Genomic DNA, 14,664 nt, shown 5'->3' with positions numbered 1-14,664 from the left:
CCCTGGCGACGGCGGCGTTGCCGGGCGGGGCCTGAGGGGCCGCCCATGGCCGCGGCCTCGGGCCATGGCGGAGCCGCCGCCCGGAGCCGCCGCTCCGTGGGGCCGCGGCCGGGCTTGGGAGCGCGGCGGCTCCGCGCAGCACCGTGAGGACGGCACGGAGCCCTCCGGCCCCGCTCACAACGGTCCGGGCACGGAGCCCTCCAGCCCCGCTCACAACGGTTCGGACGCGGATCCCCCTGGCCCCGCTGTGAACGGTCCGGGCACGGATGCCCCCGGCCCCGTTCAGGACGGTTCGGACACGGAGCCCCCGGTCCCGCTGAGGACGGGCCGGGCACGGAGCCCCGCGGCCATGCTCACAACGGTTCGGGCACGGAGCCCCCCAGCCCCGCTGAGGACGGGCCGGACGCGGAGCCCCCCGGCCCGCAGGAGGACGCGGCCGCCCCGCTGGGGCCGGAGCTGCCGCTGGTGCCGCCGGAGCTCCGCGCGCGGCTGCTGGACCGGCGGGACTACCGGGGCCGCGCGCAGGCCGTGGAGCAGCTGCGGCGGGCGGTGGAGGGCTGCAGCCCGGCCGCGCTGGGCGCCGCGCCCGCCGCCGCGCTGCTGGGGCTGATCGCGCTGCTGGACGCGCTGCTGCACGACCCCAACTTCGCGGTGGCGCGGGGCGCGCTGGAGGTGACCCGGCTGCTGGCGCTGCGCCTCGGCCGCCGCGTCCCCGCCGTGCTGGCCCCGCTGGTGTGCGCGGCCGCCCGGGCGCTGGGGGACGCGCAGCCGGCCATGCGGCGGGACAGCGCCCGGCTGCTGCTGCGCCTGATGGCGGCGGCCGGGCCGCGGCCCGTGCTGCGGCTGCTGCTGCAGGAGCGGCTGCTGCGGCACCGCAGCGCCCGGCTCCGCGAGGAGCTGCTCCACACGTGCATCGCCGCGCTGCTCGCCTTCCCCGCCGCCGAGCTGGACCTGCCCCAGCTGGCGGCCGCGCTGGCGCCGGCGCTGCTGGACGCCAAGCGCAGGGTCCGGCACGCTGCCATGGAGGCGATCGCCGCGCTGGCCTCGGCGCTGGGCCCCGGCAACGCCGGCGCGCTGCTCCGCGCCCTGGACGCGGTGGAGCTGCGGGCCGGCGGCGCGGGAGTGGCGCTCGCCGTGCGGGCCCGGCTGGCCCGGAACGTGCTGCCCCGGCTGGGCCAGCAGGGACTCGTGGAGTACGGAGTGCCCCTGCCCTGCTCCGGCCGCTGCCGCGGGCCCTGCCCGCCGCCCGGCCCCGACACCGAGTGGCTGCTGATGGGCAGCAGGAGCCGGAGCGCGCACGGGCACTGCGGGCACCCCGCCTGCCGCGATGCCCTGCACGGCCCCGCCTGTGCCCAGCGGGGACTGAGCCCCAGGAGGGTTCTGAGCGCCGGCAGAGGCAAAAACAAGCTGCCCTGGGAGAACGAGCCGGCTGCGGACAGGGAAGGTGGCTCGGGGGTGAGGATGCCCGTCGCGAAGGGCGTGGAGCAGGTATGGAACTCCCCGGGGGCCTTTATGCTTAAGGCGTTTCCAAAGGGAGGATGAAGAGTTGTCAGAGGCTTGTTTGGGAGGTATGGCTACTGTTTCATGTTTCATGGATCTCTTCACTCAGATAGCTCTGGGAACGTAAATTTGGGAATTCCTTATGTCAGATTCAACCAGACTACTTACAAAGAAATAGATGAATCTTTTTTTGAGACCTGAGGCACTCCTTAGGTCTGACAGCAGTGACATGACTCTGACATGTCAACAATGACAGGTGAACCGCTGGGAATGAGCACAAAAGTGGGGCAAACAGCTTTTATTTGTATGTTTGTGTTTGAAGGCATGGGGCTGACTGCAGACAGTTTCCTCTTTGGGAGAAAACAGAGCAACTCCTTCAGCTCAGGCTCTGAAGGCAGAGCTGCGGGATGGGGCTGAGCCAGGGCTCTTTGGGATAAACCTGGTGGCTGCCAAGTGCCTGTGTGGCTCTTGCTCCTTGGGCTGATCCAAGCAGGAAAAACGTAGGTCAGGCTGGAATAAGGATTCTGGCTGAGTTTGGCTGTAATCACCCCCTGACCACGTCGGCAGCTGGAAGGGGGAGGAACCTCTGGAAAATTGTCCAGGTTCTTTTTCCTTTGCCAGTGGTTCTGTGACGTGTTTTGGATCCCACACATGGGGATGTATCTCTGTGTGGTGGTTTTTCCATTGTGTTTGGGGGTTTTCTTTAAGTGGACACGTTTGATTGATCAGAACTTGTTGTCCTGTGAGGGAGCTGAAGCAAACAGAGCTCCTGAGGAAATGCGAGGCTGTGCAGAGCAGATTGCTCAGTGCCACATTGACCTACTCAGATTTTCATTCTCAGTTGCTTGGTAACTTGTTGCTGGGCTGGATGAGGTCATGGACAGTGAGTGCTCCTCTGCAGCCTGGCTGTGGGGCAGGCCCTTAACCAATAAACTCAGCTCATGTTTCTGTACTGTCAGACCTTGAAGTTCATGCCTAGACTTGAACGCTCATCTCTTCCCTTGGTGCCTGTGTTTCCTCTCCTGAGGCTCTAAAAGGCACCTGTGTCTTCCTGAGCTGCTGAATCAGTTCCCTTGGGATATCTGCAAACTGGGTTGAGACAACAAGATGTGTAGGAAACACCTCTGGAGCAAGAAGGGTTTTCTTTCTGGAACAGTTTTTCAGTATTAACTAATACAGCTTATAAAAAAAACCAACAAAAACCAGTGCCAGTGTTCTCCTGGGAGGTTGGGCCAAGCCCTGCTGGTTTTCTGCAGCTGTGAACAAAAAGCAAGTTAATACAGGCACCAACACCTGGCTGGGGCTTGGAAAGGAGGAGCATGGCCTGCCTGGGACAGCCCCTCTGTGAGGAAGTCAGGGAGGGGCTCTGGGAATGGTCCTTTTCTGAGAGGAATGAGCCCTTTGTACATGTGGTTGTGTTTATCTCTAACGTGGGAGGAGTTTCCAGCCCTGCAGAGGGAGAGAAAGCAAGGAGCTTACAGGTTCTGTGTGGTTGGGTGTAAAGTGCCTTTGGAGGTGGGGTGAATGATCAATTCCTGGACTGGTTTGGGTTGGAAGGACCTTAAATCCCACCCAGTGCCACCCCAGCCATGGCAGGGACTCCTCCCACTGTCCCAGGGTGCCCCAATGTCCAGCCTGGCCTTGGGCACTGCCAGGGATCCAGGGGCAGCCACAGCTGCTCTGGCAATTCCAGCCCAGCCAGGAATTCCCAATTCCCAATCTCCCATCCATCCCTGCCCTCGGGCAGTGGAAACCTGATTGGGCACAGGATGAGTTGGAGTCCTGCTGGCCAGACCCCAGTTACTGTAAAGGAAACTTAAAACACCGGGGCAGTATTTACCTGGCTGCTGTGGTTGACACCTTTGCTGCTCCTTCTTCACATCCTGATCTTTTGTCTCATCACATCTGACTGAAGCTCTCTGGGGCAGGGACGCTGTCCAGTGATGCTGGTGACCTGAGGGAGCAGCTGGGCTGGGCCAGGGGAGCTTTGGGATGGATTTCAGGGCAAGGTTCTTCCCCAGAGGGTGCTGGCACTGCCCAGGCTGCCCAGGGAATGGGCACGGCCCCGAGGCTGCCAGAGCTCCAGGGGGGTTTGGGCAGCACTGCCAGGGATGCCCAGGGTGGGGTTGTTGGGGGTCTGGGCAGGGATGGGGCTGGGATGATCCCTGGGGGTCCCTCCCAGCTAAGGACATTCCATGGATCTGTCTTGGATGCAGGAAGGTGAATTGTCTTTTCAGTCTGGGAATGTAAACCTGGCTGGTGTTCCCTGGGCTGAGGACATTCCAGGAGCTGTGTCCAGCTCCTGTCCCTGGGCCCTCCAGCAATCAGGACCTGTCTGGGGAGTTAGCCCTGCATCTGCCCTTAGCTCCCTCAGTAAGGAAAATGCATTTATCATGCATAAATCTCAGGGAGTCAGCTGGTTTCTGGACATGTCAAATATTAATTGTTAATTCAGACATTCCTTTGAAATGAATTTGCTTAAAAATTAACTTTTGGAGTCATTCTGTGGCTGAAAGGATGCATGGAAGTAGCTTAATGTTTAAAGCTGTTTCCCTGCCAGTATTTTTAGGGTCATGTCACAGGGTGATTGTCCAAGCCTGTGTCTAGACTTTCCTGATCAGATAAGGTGTGAGTAGAACATGTGTAAGTTAATGTGTACTAAAAATAAAGGGTAGATAAGGCACATGGACTCAGGGCTTTGTCTGGCAGCCTTTGCAGAGCTGTGGGCTCTCCATCCCTGGAGGTGCTCAGGTGTTCAAGGGCAGGTGGGAATATGGAATATTGTAGGGTGAGAGTTTCCCCTGGCACACACAGACCCTGCAGGCCCTTCCCTGCTGCTGAAGGTACCTTTGGGTGCCCAGAGGGTCCTTTTGGGGGAAACAAGGGCATTTGAACATTTCACTGGACATTGAAGGCCTTCCACAAAGTTCCTGTGAACTGTGGGATCTCCCCTCACTCTGTGTGGAAATCTTCTCATTTCCATATTGATCTGATCACTGGAGAAACTGATAGCTGGGCTTTGTGGAGAGTTCAAATGACCTGGGAAATCCCAATTATGGAACAAAACCTCTTCGTTTTCAAGGGTCAGAGGGACACAGAGGGTGAGCAGAGTGTGGGATAAGGGGGTCCCTTCCTTGGGTGTCCCTCTGGGATCTGAGCCCTGCTGTTTCTGGAGCTGGGAGAGGGTTTTGGGGAGATGTTGCTCTGTCTTTGTGTGGTGTTGGTCTCTTTGTGGGAGAACGTTCTGATGCTGCTGGTGTTGGATTAGGAGCACCTTTGGTGTCTCCCAGTGGCACAGCCCCACAGGGACGGGATGCAGGGAGGGAATGTTTGCTGTGATTCCAGCTTGGACACTGGGGCTTGGAGCAGCCTGGGGCAGTGGATGGGATGGGATGGGATCCGTGGGATGGGATGGGATCTGTGGGATGGGATGGGATCCGTTGGACGGGATGGGATCCGTTGGACGGGATGGGATCCATGGGACGGGATGGGATCCATGGGATGGAATGGAACCGGGATGGGATCCATGGGACGGGATGGGATCCATGGGATGGGATGGGATGGGATGGGATCCATGGGATGGAATGGAATCCATGGGATGGGATCCATGGGATGGGATGGGATCCATGGAATGGGATGGGATGGGATGGGATCCATGGGATGGAATGGAATCCATGGAATGGGATCCATGGGATGGAATGGGATCCATGGGATGGGATGGGATGGGATGGGATCCATGGGATGGGATGGAATCGATGGGATCCATGGGATGGGATTTAAGGTTCCTTTCCACCCAAACCCTTCCAGGATTCCATCATGGGTCACTCTCAAGGGCTGTGCTTTGATAACCAAGTTACCAGTTCCTGTGGTGGGTGGATTCAGGTGTTTTCCAGCATTTGTGGAATTTGAAGGAATCTGAACTCTTTTGAGGAATCCCTTTTCTAGGATCTCTTATCCCAGGGAAACATCTGTCAGCTTTGGGTTTGCTGTATTCCCCACCTCCAAGGCTGTGTTCAGTGAATTTGCAATGCTGTAATTGTAATTTGGGTACAAGGAAGCAGAGTTTTCACTCCTGGAGCTGGGATGGGAGCAGCTGGGAGAAGCTGTGCAGTCATGGCAGTGTTGGAATTTACTCCTTCTGCATATGTTGTTTTATCTGTATGGGAAAATGGGATGGAAGTTTATCCTGTACCAGCTCCTGAGCAGAAAATTCCTTCTCTCCCAGCTGAAACCAGGCTGTGGTTTGTACAAGGAATATTTCTTTATGGACTGCAGGATCTGTGGGTGGAATGGTGTTTGGTGATTGCAGGAATGGGAATGCCAAGGTCTCACATCTTTTATCCCAGCTTGTAATAACCTGGAATAAACCACTTCAGCATCTTCCTGCTCTTCTTGTCCTCCTGTATCTCTCAGAAGGAAGAGTGGCCTGGGAATGACCTAAATCACTGATTTTGCTAATATATCAGAAATTATTTAATGCATGACCTTTTCTTTGTTAAATGTTGGTATTATTGAGGTTTTCTCCCTACCTGTAGCCGGTTCTCAGTAAAAGCTGCTGGTGTTGCCAGGCACAGTTTTAGACTGGAGTGTGTGGTTTGCAAGAAACTGTTTCATTCTGGGATTTTGGGGTTCTCTTGTCTATTTAAGCACTTCCCCATCCAAAGCACATCATTCAAAAGGTCAATGTTTAATTTTTAAAATTTAATTTTAAAAACAGTTCAGTTCTTTACCAGTTTATTTTGTTGGGTTTTTATTTCCCTTTCAGCAAGAGTAGTTTTAACCTGTATTTTAGTAAGACCTGCAAACCAGCTAAAATGCCTTCCAATGCTTAAAATATTTGAATAATGGGTAGGTGGGAAAGTAAAGAAAGCTTGTGTGGAAATGTTTGTAAGTGTGCTGTTTGCCCAGAGCAGGGCTGTGCCTTCACTTCCCACACAGTTTATTTTGTTTTCCCTGCAGTTGGCTGCAGCCAACGATCTCCTGCACTCCCCGAAGCCCCGGCCCTCGCAGGGGATCCCAGGCAGTGCTGAGCTGCTCTTCAGCAGGAGCAGAACTTCCAGGACTTCCCTCCAGCCCAGTGTGGAGCTGAGCCCTGAGCACTCTGCCCTTGCTGCTGGTGAGTGGGGTCACAGGGACGTGCTGCAGCTGCCAAGGCAAGACGGATTTTGGGGTGGGAAATGAATTTGTAGAGAAGAAGCCCATCACAGTATGGGGGAGAGATGTGTTGTCCCAGTGGGGAGTGAAGGGAGAAGTGAGGTTTTGATGGAAACCACAACTCCTGCCACTCTGAAGTTACAGAAAACCAGTCAGTCAATTTGGATTGATTAATGGCCTCTTGAACAGAAAGAAATTGAATGTTCTCAAAAATTAGGAAGTGAACAACTACAAAAATTAGTAAGTGAACAACTACAAAAAGGCCACATCAAACCTACAAGGAGCCCCTAGAATTGCCCAGCTTTTGGCATTCACAAGAAGACCTCTGATTCCTGAAGATTACTCCATGACCTGGGGAAGATCACTGGAATCATAGAGGACATGGGGCATTTGCAACCTGGACTTGCTTCTCTCTGAGTCATTCCAAGAGCCTGGCCTCTTGTTGTCTTGCACATTTCAGTGGCCAGAAGGATCTGGAAAGCCTGGGCAAGACCAGACCTGAGGGATTGTGTCCCCATGGCCCTGGGCCCTGTCCTTGTCCCCTCTGGGGAGTGCTGGCCTTGCCAAGTTTGCTCCCTTGGGTTTTAAGGTGTTTGCTGCCCTTCATTGTCACACACTCAAAGAGGGGATTGTTCCAGGGGGTTCCTTTGCCCCCCTGCAGTTCCCAGCTGGAGCAGTGCCCTGGAAGAGCAGCCAGTCCTTTTCCCTTTTTCCCTCTGAGCTGCTTTTTCAGGTTGCTTAGAGACTCTGGAATGAAATCCTTGGAGTGTGAGTTTCCCACTCAGCTACGCAGAGTCTGATTCCCTATGAAATATTATTGGATATTCTCTGTTGGACAGCATGTGTGAACATTGATTTGGTTCTTTGTGTTCTCTCTTGGAAGGTGCTCTGGGCTCTCGTCAGCCCCAGATTTCAGGGAAGTGTGGGACACTTGGATACTCACGTGGGAAGAGTGGCAGTGTGGGCTCTGATTTGCAGTTTTTGGGACTGAATAACTGTCAGCAGGACAAAGGTAGGTGGCTTCTGCCAGGGCCTAAGGCAGGGCCTGTCACTTTGGAGTTGTCTCTTTGTTCCTTTGCTCCCCCAAGAAATGGGAATTGTTACTGAAAGGTTCAGGCCCTGTCCAGATGGCTCCTCCTTCCTGTGTGAGTTAATTAGTGGTTGTTAATTCACAGCCCCCCCTTTGATCTCTGACTGTGTCAGGTGTTAGAGAAAAGGAGCTGCTGTGGGAGGATCACAGCAGTGTTTGATCTGCTTGCATCACTCTGTTTTTTAAATACAGTTCAACAAAACATGCCTGAGAAATTGTTTTAAGGCTTAAACTCACGTTTGGAGGGGAATGCAATTTGCAGAATGAAGTTGGTTGATTTGTCTGCTTGTTTGGGTCAAACCTTCAGGCTCTGGCTGCTTAGTGGTGCATTATTTCATGGGAAATTATTCTTATGATAGATGATTTCATTGGAAATCATTTTTATGGTGCATTATTTCATTGGAAATCATTCTTATGGTGCATTATTTCATGATAAATTCTTATTACAAGACCCAGTTACCACAAGCACTGTTCTCTTTTCCTTTGCTCAGTTTGTTCCAGCCTCAGTTTTTCCAGCAAGACCCAGAGAAGTTTTTGCACTCAGGCAGAGCCCACCATGTCCTTCCAAGGTCCCAGTGCCAGCCAGGGCACCTTCATCCTGCCCTCCTTCCCCCTGTCATCCCCCAGGAACAGCCCCAAGCACCTCTCTGCTCCTGCTGCCCTTGCAGGGAAGTCCCAGGAGGACCCCAGGAGCCTCTCCAGCTCCTGGCCTCTCAAAAGCTTCCAGGGGCTGCCTAAGCCTGGTTGCCAGAAGCAGCTGCTCAGCCAAAAGCCAGGAGACAACACAGGTGGGAATGGTCTCAATGTGATAAAAAGGGGTTTGGGGGTTGTGTTTTGAGGGGTTTTTCAGTGGTCAGGAAATCCACAGTGGCAGGTGAGAGAGAATTGGGCAGTGCCTCAGGTGCAGTTAGGAATGGGAGGGATTTATTGATTTATTTAGTTATTCAGTTATTCACTTATGGCTTCACTGCTCACATCCCTGCAGGCTTCTCTTCAAAAGTGGAGCCTTTGTCAAAAGCAAAATATCTACAGCTCTGCTTTTCTTAATGTCTCAGGGCAAGGGCTGTCTTCAACTCAAATAAACCCCAAAATGGAGCACTTTAGGGAAAGTCAGTACAGAAATACCTGGGACTGTTCAAACCCTGATTCACCCATGTGCAAGAAAAGGGTTACTCAGTGCATTTTGCCTTTTTGCCTCTTCATTTGAATCATGGAATCCCAGAATACCTTTATTCTCTGCTTAGGTTAAACTGCTTCCTAATCACTCAGGAGGTTTCTGAAGCAAAGTAACAGTTTCCACACAAAATTTTGCACTGATTAAAGAAATCTGTTTGAAATCTCATCTTCACTGAGACCCATATTTTTGTGCATATATAGAAAATTTCCAACTGAATGCATCGGGAATATCCTGCCCCTGGCATGGGACTCTGCCTTGTAGATGTATTTATCACTTGCTTTATTGTTGTATTTAGTATTTGTTATTGTATTTATCACTTACCAGATGCATTTTTTTCACTTACCCTATGCAGTTTTCCATATGCATTTTGATTTTTTCTGGTTCTTTGGAGTACCTTTGTTGTTACAGCACCTTCCGTGGAAGTTTGGGGATGTTTTTCTCTTAATGAAGAAAGTTAATTACTTTTTAAAGGGAAACATTGCTATGTGTTTTATATAGGGTTGCCTGCTTAATAGCCTGCTTTTTCTATGTGAATTATGTTAAAGGGACTAAGGGCATGTGCATGGACTTTGGTGATCCTTCCAGCTGAGGATATTTTGATTCTATGTTGGTGTGCACATGCACGAAACACTCATTTCTATTTTCCTAAAGGAAGGAGACACTCAAAATGGAACAAACTGATACCTGAGCCTGCACAAGTGTGTTTTTAACACTCATTGCATGGCAGGAGGAGTTTTATAGACATAGCAGTGAAGTTTGTCGTGGCGCCGTCTCTGACAGTTCCTGTGTGTTGCAGGGGACAGCCAGCTGGAGAAGCCCCCCCTGCAGCTGGAGAAGCCCCCCCTGCAGCTGGAGAAGCCCCCCCTGCAGCTGAGGAGCGCCCTGGGCAGGGCGCAGGCTCTGCGGGGTGCCCGGCCCGTGCCCCCCATCCCGCGGCTGCCCAGCCCCCGGGAGCCCCCTGGCAGCAGGGAGGGCATGGAGCTGGCAGCAGGGCTGGCAGAGCTGCACCTGCAGCCCGAGCAGGTGGACCAAGAGGAGGTGGGTGGAATGGGATAAATGGATTTTTAGCAGTGTTCCACATCCCTGGAAGCGTTCAGGGTTTGGTGCAGCCTGGGGTGGTGGAAGGGGTCCCCACCTGTTGGACAAGGTGAGCTTCAAGGTTCCTTCCATCCCAAACCAGTCTGGGGTTCTGTGAACTTCCTGGCTTTGCCTTTCTGTCTGTACCTTCCTTTTCTGTCTGTACCTTCCATCCTCTGGTTCCACTGAAAGGGACCTGAGGTGTTAAACAGAGGGGGAATTTCTAATGTGAAAAATAGTCAGAAAAAAGAGGGGAGAATGCTGCAGCATGAAACTCTAATAATTATATTTAATATAATAAAATTAATAATAAGAGTAATAGTAATATTATTAATAATAATTATTATAAATAATTATTTTTAATTATTATTTATCACTGCTCATTTCGGTAGGATCTCTACTTGCTGGGCACTGATTGCATGATTTAGAGGAGGTTTAGATGGAATATTGGGAATTAGGAATTCCTGGCTGGGAAGGTCTGGGATGAGTTCCCAGAGCAGCTGTGGCTGCCCCTGGATCCCTGGCAGTGCCCAAGGCCAGGTTGGACACGGGGGTTGGAGCACCTGGGACAGTGGCAGGTGTCCCTGCCATGGCTGGGGTGAATGGGATGATCCTTAAGGTCCTTTCCAAGCTGTTCCATGGTTGTGTTTTTAGGATGTGCAGATTTGCTGGGAAAAGCCTGAGCTCCCAGTGTGTGGTGGCAGCCATCAAACCCTTTAGCCCACTGAAAAGCACAGAGCAGTTGCTGTGTTCCAGCAGGAATCTGTCCCTGTGCTCTGGAGAGGGGAGCTGGGGTACAGCACTGCTGTGAGGCTGTGTTTGCTCACAGGATGATTGTCTTGTGAAAGAAAACAGCCAGCACTGACAGAACCAGAGGATACAGCCTCACCAAGGGAAATATAGGTTGGATATTAGGAAAAAGTTCTTTATGGAAAAAGTGATAAAGTTCTGGAATGGCCTGGTTTTGAACCGTCTCTGGATGTATTTAAAAACAGCCTGGATGTGGCACTGGGTGCCAGGGTTTAGTTTAGGTGTTAGGATTGGGTTGGACTGAATGGTCTTGCAGGTCTCTTCCAACCCAGTGATTCTGTGTGAAACCAGGAGAGGGATCATTATAATCCCCCAAAAACCCATTAAAATCCCCCAAAAAGTGTGTGTGCTGATCACACTGACCAGCAGGGCCTTGAGCACCCCATGGGCTGTGCTGAATGCTCAGAAATAGACTTTATTTACCTGAAGAAAGCTTTTCCCTCTACAGTGAGTGCCCCTTGTTATTTTCCCGGCTGTCCAGATGCAGAATTCCCTGAGATCGTTTTTATTTAGCTGAAAAAACCTTTTTCCCTCTACAGTGAGTGCCCCTTGTTATTTTCCCGGCTGTCCAGATGCAGAATTCCCTGAGATGGTTTTTTAGCTGAAAAAACCTTTTTCCCTTTGCAGTGAGTGCCCCCTGACCAGGTGCCGAATTCCCTGAGATCATTTTTATTTAGCTGAAGAAACCTTTTCCCTCTGCAGTGAGTGCCCCCGTCCTTTTTCCCTGCTGTCCAGATGCAGAATTCCCTGAGATCGTTTTTATTTAGCTGAAAAATCCTTTTTCCCTCTACAGTGAGTGCCCCCTGTCCTTTTCCCTCTGTCCAGATGCAGAACTCCCTGAAGTCATTTTTATTTAGCTGAAGAAACCTTTTCCCTCTACAATGAGTGCCCCCTGTCCTTTTCCCCCGTCCAGATGCAGAACTCCCTGAGATGGTTTTTATTTAGCTGAAGAAAGCTTTTCCCTCTGCAGTGAGTGCCCCGTGTCCAGATGCAGAACTCCCTGAGATGGTTTTTATTTAGCTGAAGAAAGCTTTTCCCTCTGCAGTGAGTGCCCCGTGTCCTTTTCCCCTGCTGTCCAGATGCAGAACTCCCTGAGGTCCCTGCGGAGCAGCGCAGCCAGGAAGAGGGCCAGGCTGAGCAGCAGCATCGCCGAGCTGGAGAGCCCCGACTCGGCGGTGAAACTGGAATTTCCCGGGGACTGCCCCTCCCTGGGCTCCTCCCCCGGCACCACCTCCACCGGCGAGAGTGGGATTTCCAGCCAGGAGTCCCTGGGCTCCCCCGTGGCCTCGCTGCCCCCCAGGAGGAGAGTGATGTGAGTGTCACTTGGTGTCACCTCAGCCTGGGAACCCTCACACAGCCTTGGTTAAATCATGATGTTAACTGCTACATGTTTTGTATAGCATTGCCTTGCTTAATAGCCTGATTTTTCTATGTGGGTTATGTTCCTCTCTGATTTTTCTGTGTGATTTATGTTCCTCTCTTAAAGACATTATTCTGGTTTTTTTTCTGGCTTCCAACACGAAGCTGCAGTAGGCCAGGGCAGGGGGCAGTGCTGGGGCAGTAAATATTTGATAAAGACATTCCCTGGCACTGCAGGAACATGGCCAGAGCTGAACAGGGGAGTGAGAAGGACGAGAGTGAAGAGGAAGGGTAAGGTTGGGTTATTACAGGCTGGAAATTGAATTGGGTTTGTTGAGAAGAGGAAAACAATGCAGATGTTTCTTATTGTGGATCAAGAGCTGGTTCAATTTATTCCTGAGAGATAATTGGGAATTTAAAATGCCTTCCCAGAGCTCTTCTAAATAGAAATTGGGTGGTGACAAATGCTGCTCTGATTGTAAAGGGCAGCAATCCAGTTGGTTATGAGCAGTATAAATCGTTGTTTAATGGAATTAAAAGAGTTTTGATGAATTTTGCAAATTTTCCAGTCCAAAAATCTCCTCCTCTGCTCTGAGTCCCTGATGAAGCTCTTTGTAGCTCTGCTCTGAAGATATTTTTGTGTGTACTAAAAGCATCTTTTATAGACTCCCAGACTCCCAGAGTGGTTTGGGTTGGAAGGGACCTGAAAAATCACCTAATTCCAGCCCTACTGAGCAGGGAACCTCGCATGTAACTGACACAGAACTGCATTCACAGCAGAAAGCAAAATGGGGAACATAAAAAGCAAAGGGGCTTGAGGCAGAAGGAGCCTGCAGTGATTCACAAACAGAAGGATTTCAGTTGTGCAGCCCAGAGCCGATTTATATTCACATCCCTTCCCCATGTGCATTACTGCTGAGTCACATTTTTAAAATTTATCTTTAAAATGCCACATTCAGATGTGTAATCCTTCAGAAGCCAAGGCTGTGGAGGCCTGGCTGTGCTGGTTTGGGCTGAGGCAGGCTCTGTGCAGCATGGCCATGTTCATCATGCAGTGCTTGGTGCTTCCCTGCACCCTCAGGCAGAGGGGTTCTGCAGCAGCCAGGAGGAGAGGGACACCTGGCAGTCCCCTGAGCTGGGGGAAGGGACAGAGCCCCTCCCAGGTGACACTGAAAGCCTTGCAATGCTCAGGAAAAGGCATGGGGTAAAGGCCAGGGGGTTTGTGAGCACTGGCACTGTCTGTTCCCACAATGTGTGGCTGGGCACCAGGAGTGGGGGGTTTCGGGGTTTGCCTTGGGAAGGGTTTGGTTTGTCTGCTGCTAAACTGCCATGGGTGATGGGATGCAGGAACTGGGGACATTCCTGGAGCATGGGCTCACCTTGGAGCTTCAAAGAGTCTTTAGTTGTGGGTATTGCACTGGCTCTGGGTTCCGTCATCTTTCATTCCAGAGAATCACTTGAAATTTAAAATCGTTTTGAATTGTTCCAGTAGGTAAGAGCATTTTCCTGGTGGATGTCTCTGCTGGCCACTGAGCTGGGAACAGCTCATCCCTGTTGTGGCAGGAGGATTTGGTCACTCTCCTTGGCCAGGTTGGAAGCAGCATCATCAATTCCCAGGCCAAACAATTCCTTACTTTATGGGTGTATCCTAAATGTAGTCCTGGTGTAACGTTTCCCCATAAGGGTTTTCTTTAGGGTGTTCTTCATAATGGACCTGCTCATCAAATAATTCCCACTGAATTCTGTTCCTGCTCAGTGTGAACATTCATGGGAATTCTGGAAATAGTTTTGCCATGGAGAAACTGAAATCTGTTGTTGTTTCTGGCTGGGCTGTGACCATTGTGCAGAGTTGCACCTATAACACGTGTTTATCTGCACAGGTCAGACACTTTTCCAGCACTTGGCAGCAAATCCCATCCTGCAGAAGCATCTCCAGCAAGGCCCAGAGAGCCAGAGGGGGCAGAGCACTCCCCCAGCACAGGTATGTTCCTGTCAGTGCCCACTGAGGGACAGAGTGCCCCTGGGGTGGGCACTGAGCCCACATCCCTCCTAACAAAGGGAATTTCCAGCTGCTCTGGGGCAAACTGGGGTTTCAGGGTGCTCAGGTGAGGAGTTGCAGCTCATTTCCTGTGGGATTGAGGTGAAGTGCTGCTGGTGTGCTTCACCCTCCCAGGGTTTCACCACAGGTCCCTGAGCTGTGGGGGATTATTTGTGTTCAGGAACACATAATCACAGAATGATTCTGTGCTTTTATTGCTTTTATGGAAGAGCTCTGGGTGTCAGGGGTACAGACCCAAAGCTGACTTGGACATGGGTTCAGGATGGACATGTTTTTATACCCTGATCATTATATAACCTACATATTCATTATTAAACTTCTATTGTTCTATTGTATGCATTGATTTCATCCAAGCATGGATTTTGTAATTTCCATCAAACCCCCAAACATCATTTCTCATAATTCTTGTTACAATTAAACAATAATTACATCCAATTA

At 51.6% G+C, this 14,664-nt stretch overlaps 1 protein-coding gene across 1 annotated transcript in view; it reads left to right on the top strand.

The window, feature by feature from the left end:
* Positions 1 to 14,664, top strand: part of TOGARAM1 (TOG array regulator of axonemal microtubules 1) — a 36,387-nt gene that overhangs the window by 1,655 nt on the left and 20,068 nt on the right. The window contains exons 3-10 of the mRNA XM_030950065.1: positions 149 to 1,488; positions 6,460 to 6,616; positions 7,538 to 7,666; positions 8,236 to 8,313; positions 8,413 to 8,532; positions 9,718 to 9,959; positions 11,888 to 12,120; positions 14,048 to 14,148. Coding sequence (XP_030805925.1) covers positions 149 to 1,488; positions 6,460 to 6,616; positions 7,538 to 7,666; positions 8,236 to 8,313; positions 8,413 to 8,532; positions 9,718 to 9,959; positions 11,888 to 12,120; positions 14,048 to 14,148 — 2,400 coding nt within the window. The remainder of the gene's footprint in view (positions 1 to 148; positions 1,489 to 6,459; positions 6,617 to 7,537; positions 7,667 to 8,235; positions 8,314 to 8,412; positions 8,533 to 9,717; positions 9,960 to 11,887; positions 12,121 to 14,047; positions 14,149 to 14,664) is intronic.

Source organism: Camarhynchus parvulus, chromosome 5 (genome assembly GCF_901933205.1).
Source record: "Camarhynchus parvulus chromosome 5, STF_HiC, whole genome shotgun sequence".
Classification (NCBI taxonomy): Eukaryota; Metazoa; Chordata; class Aves; order Passeriformes; family Thraupidae; genus Camarhynchus; species Camarhynchus parvulus.
The sequence above is the reverse complement of the archived record's forward strand: the minus strand, read 5'-3'. Positions and strand labels throughout refer to the sequence as shown.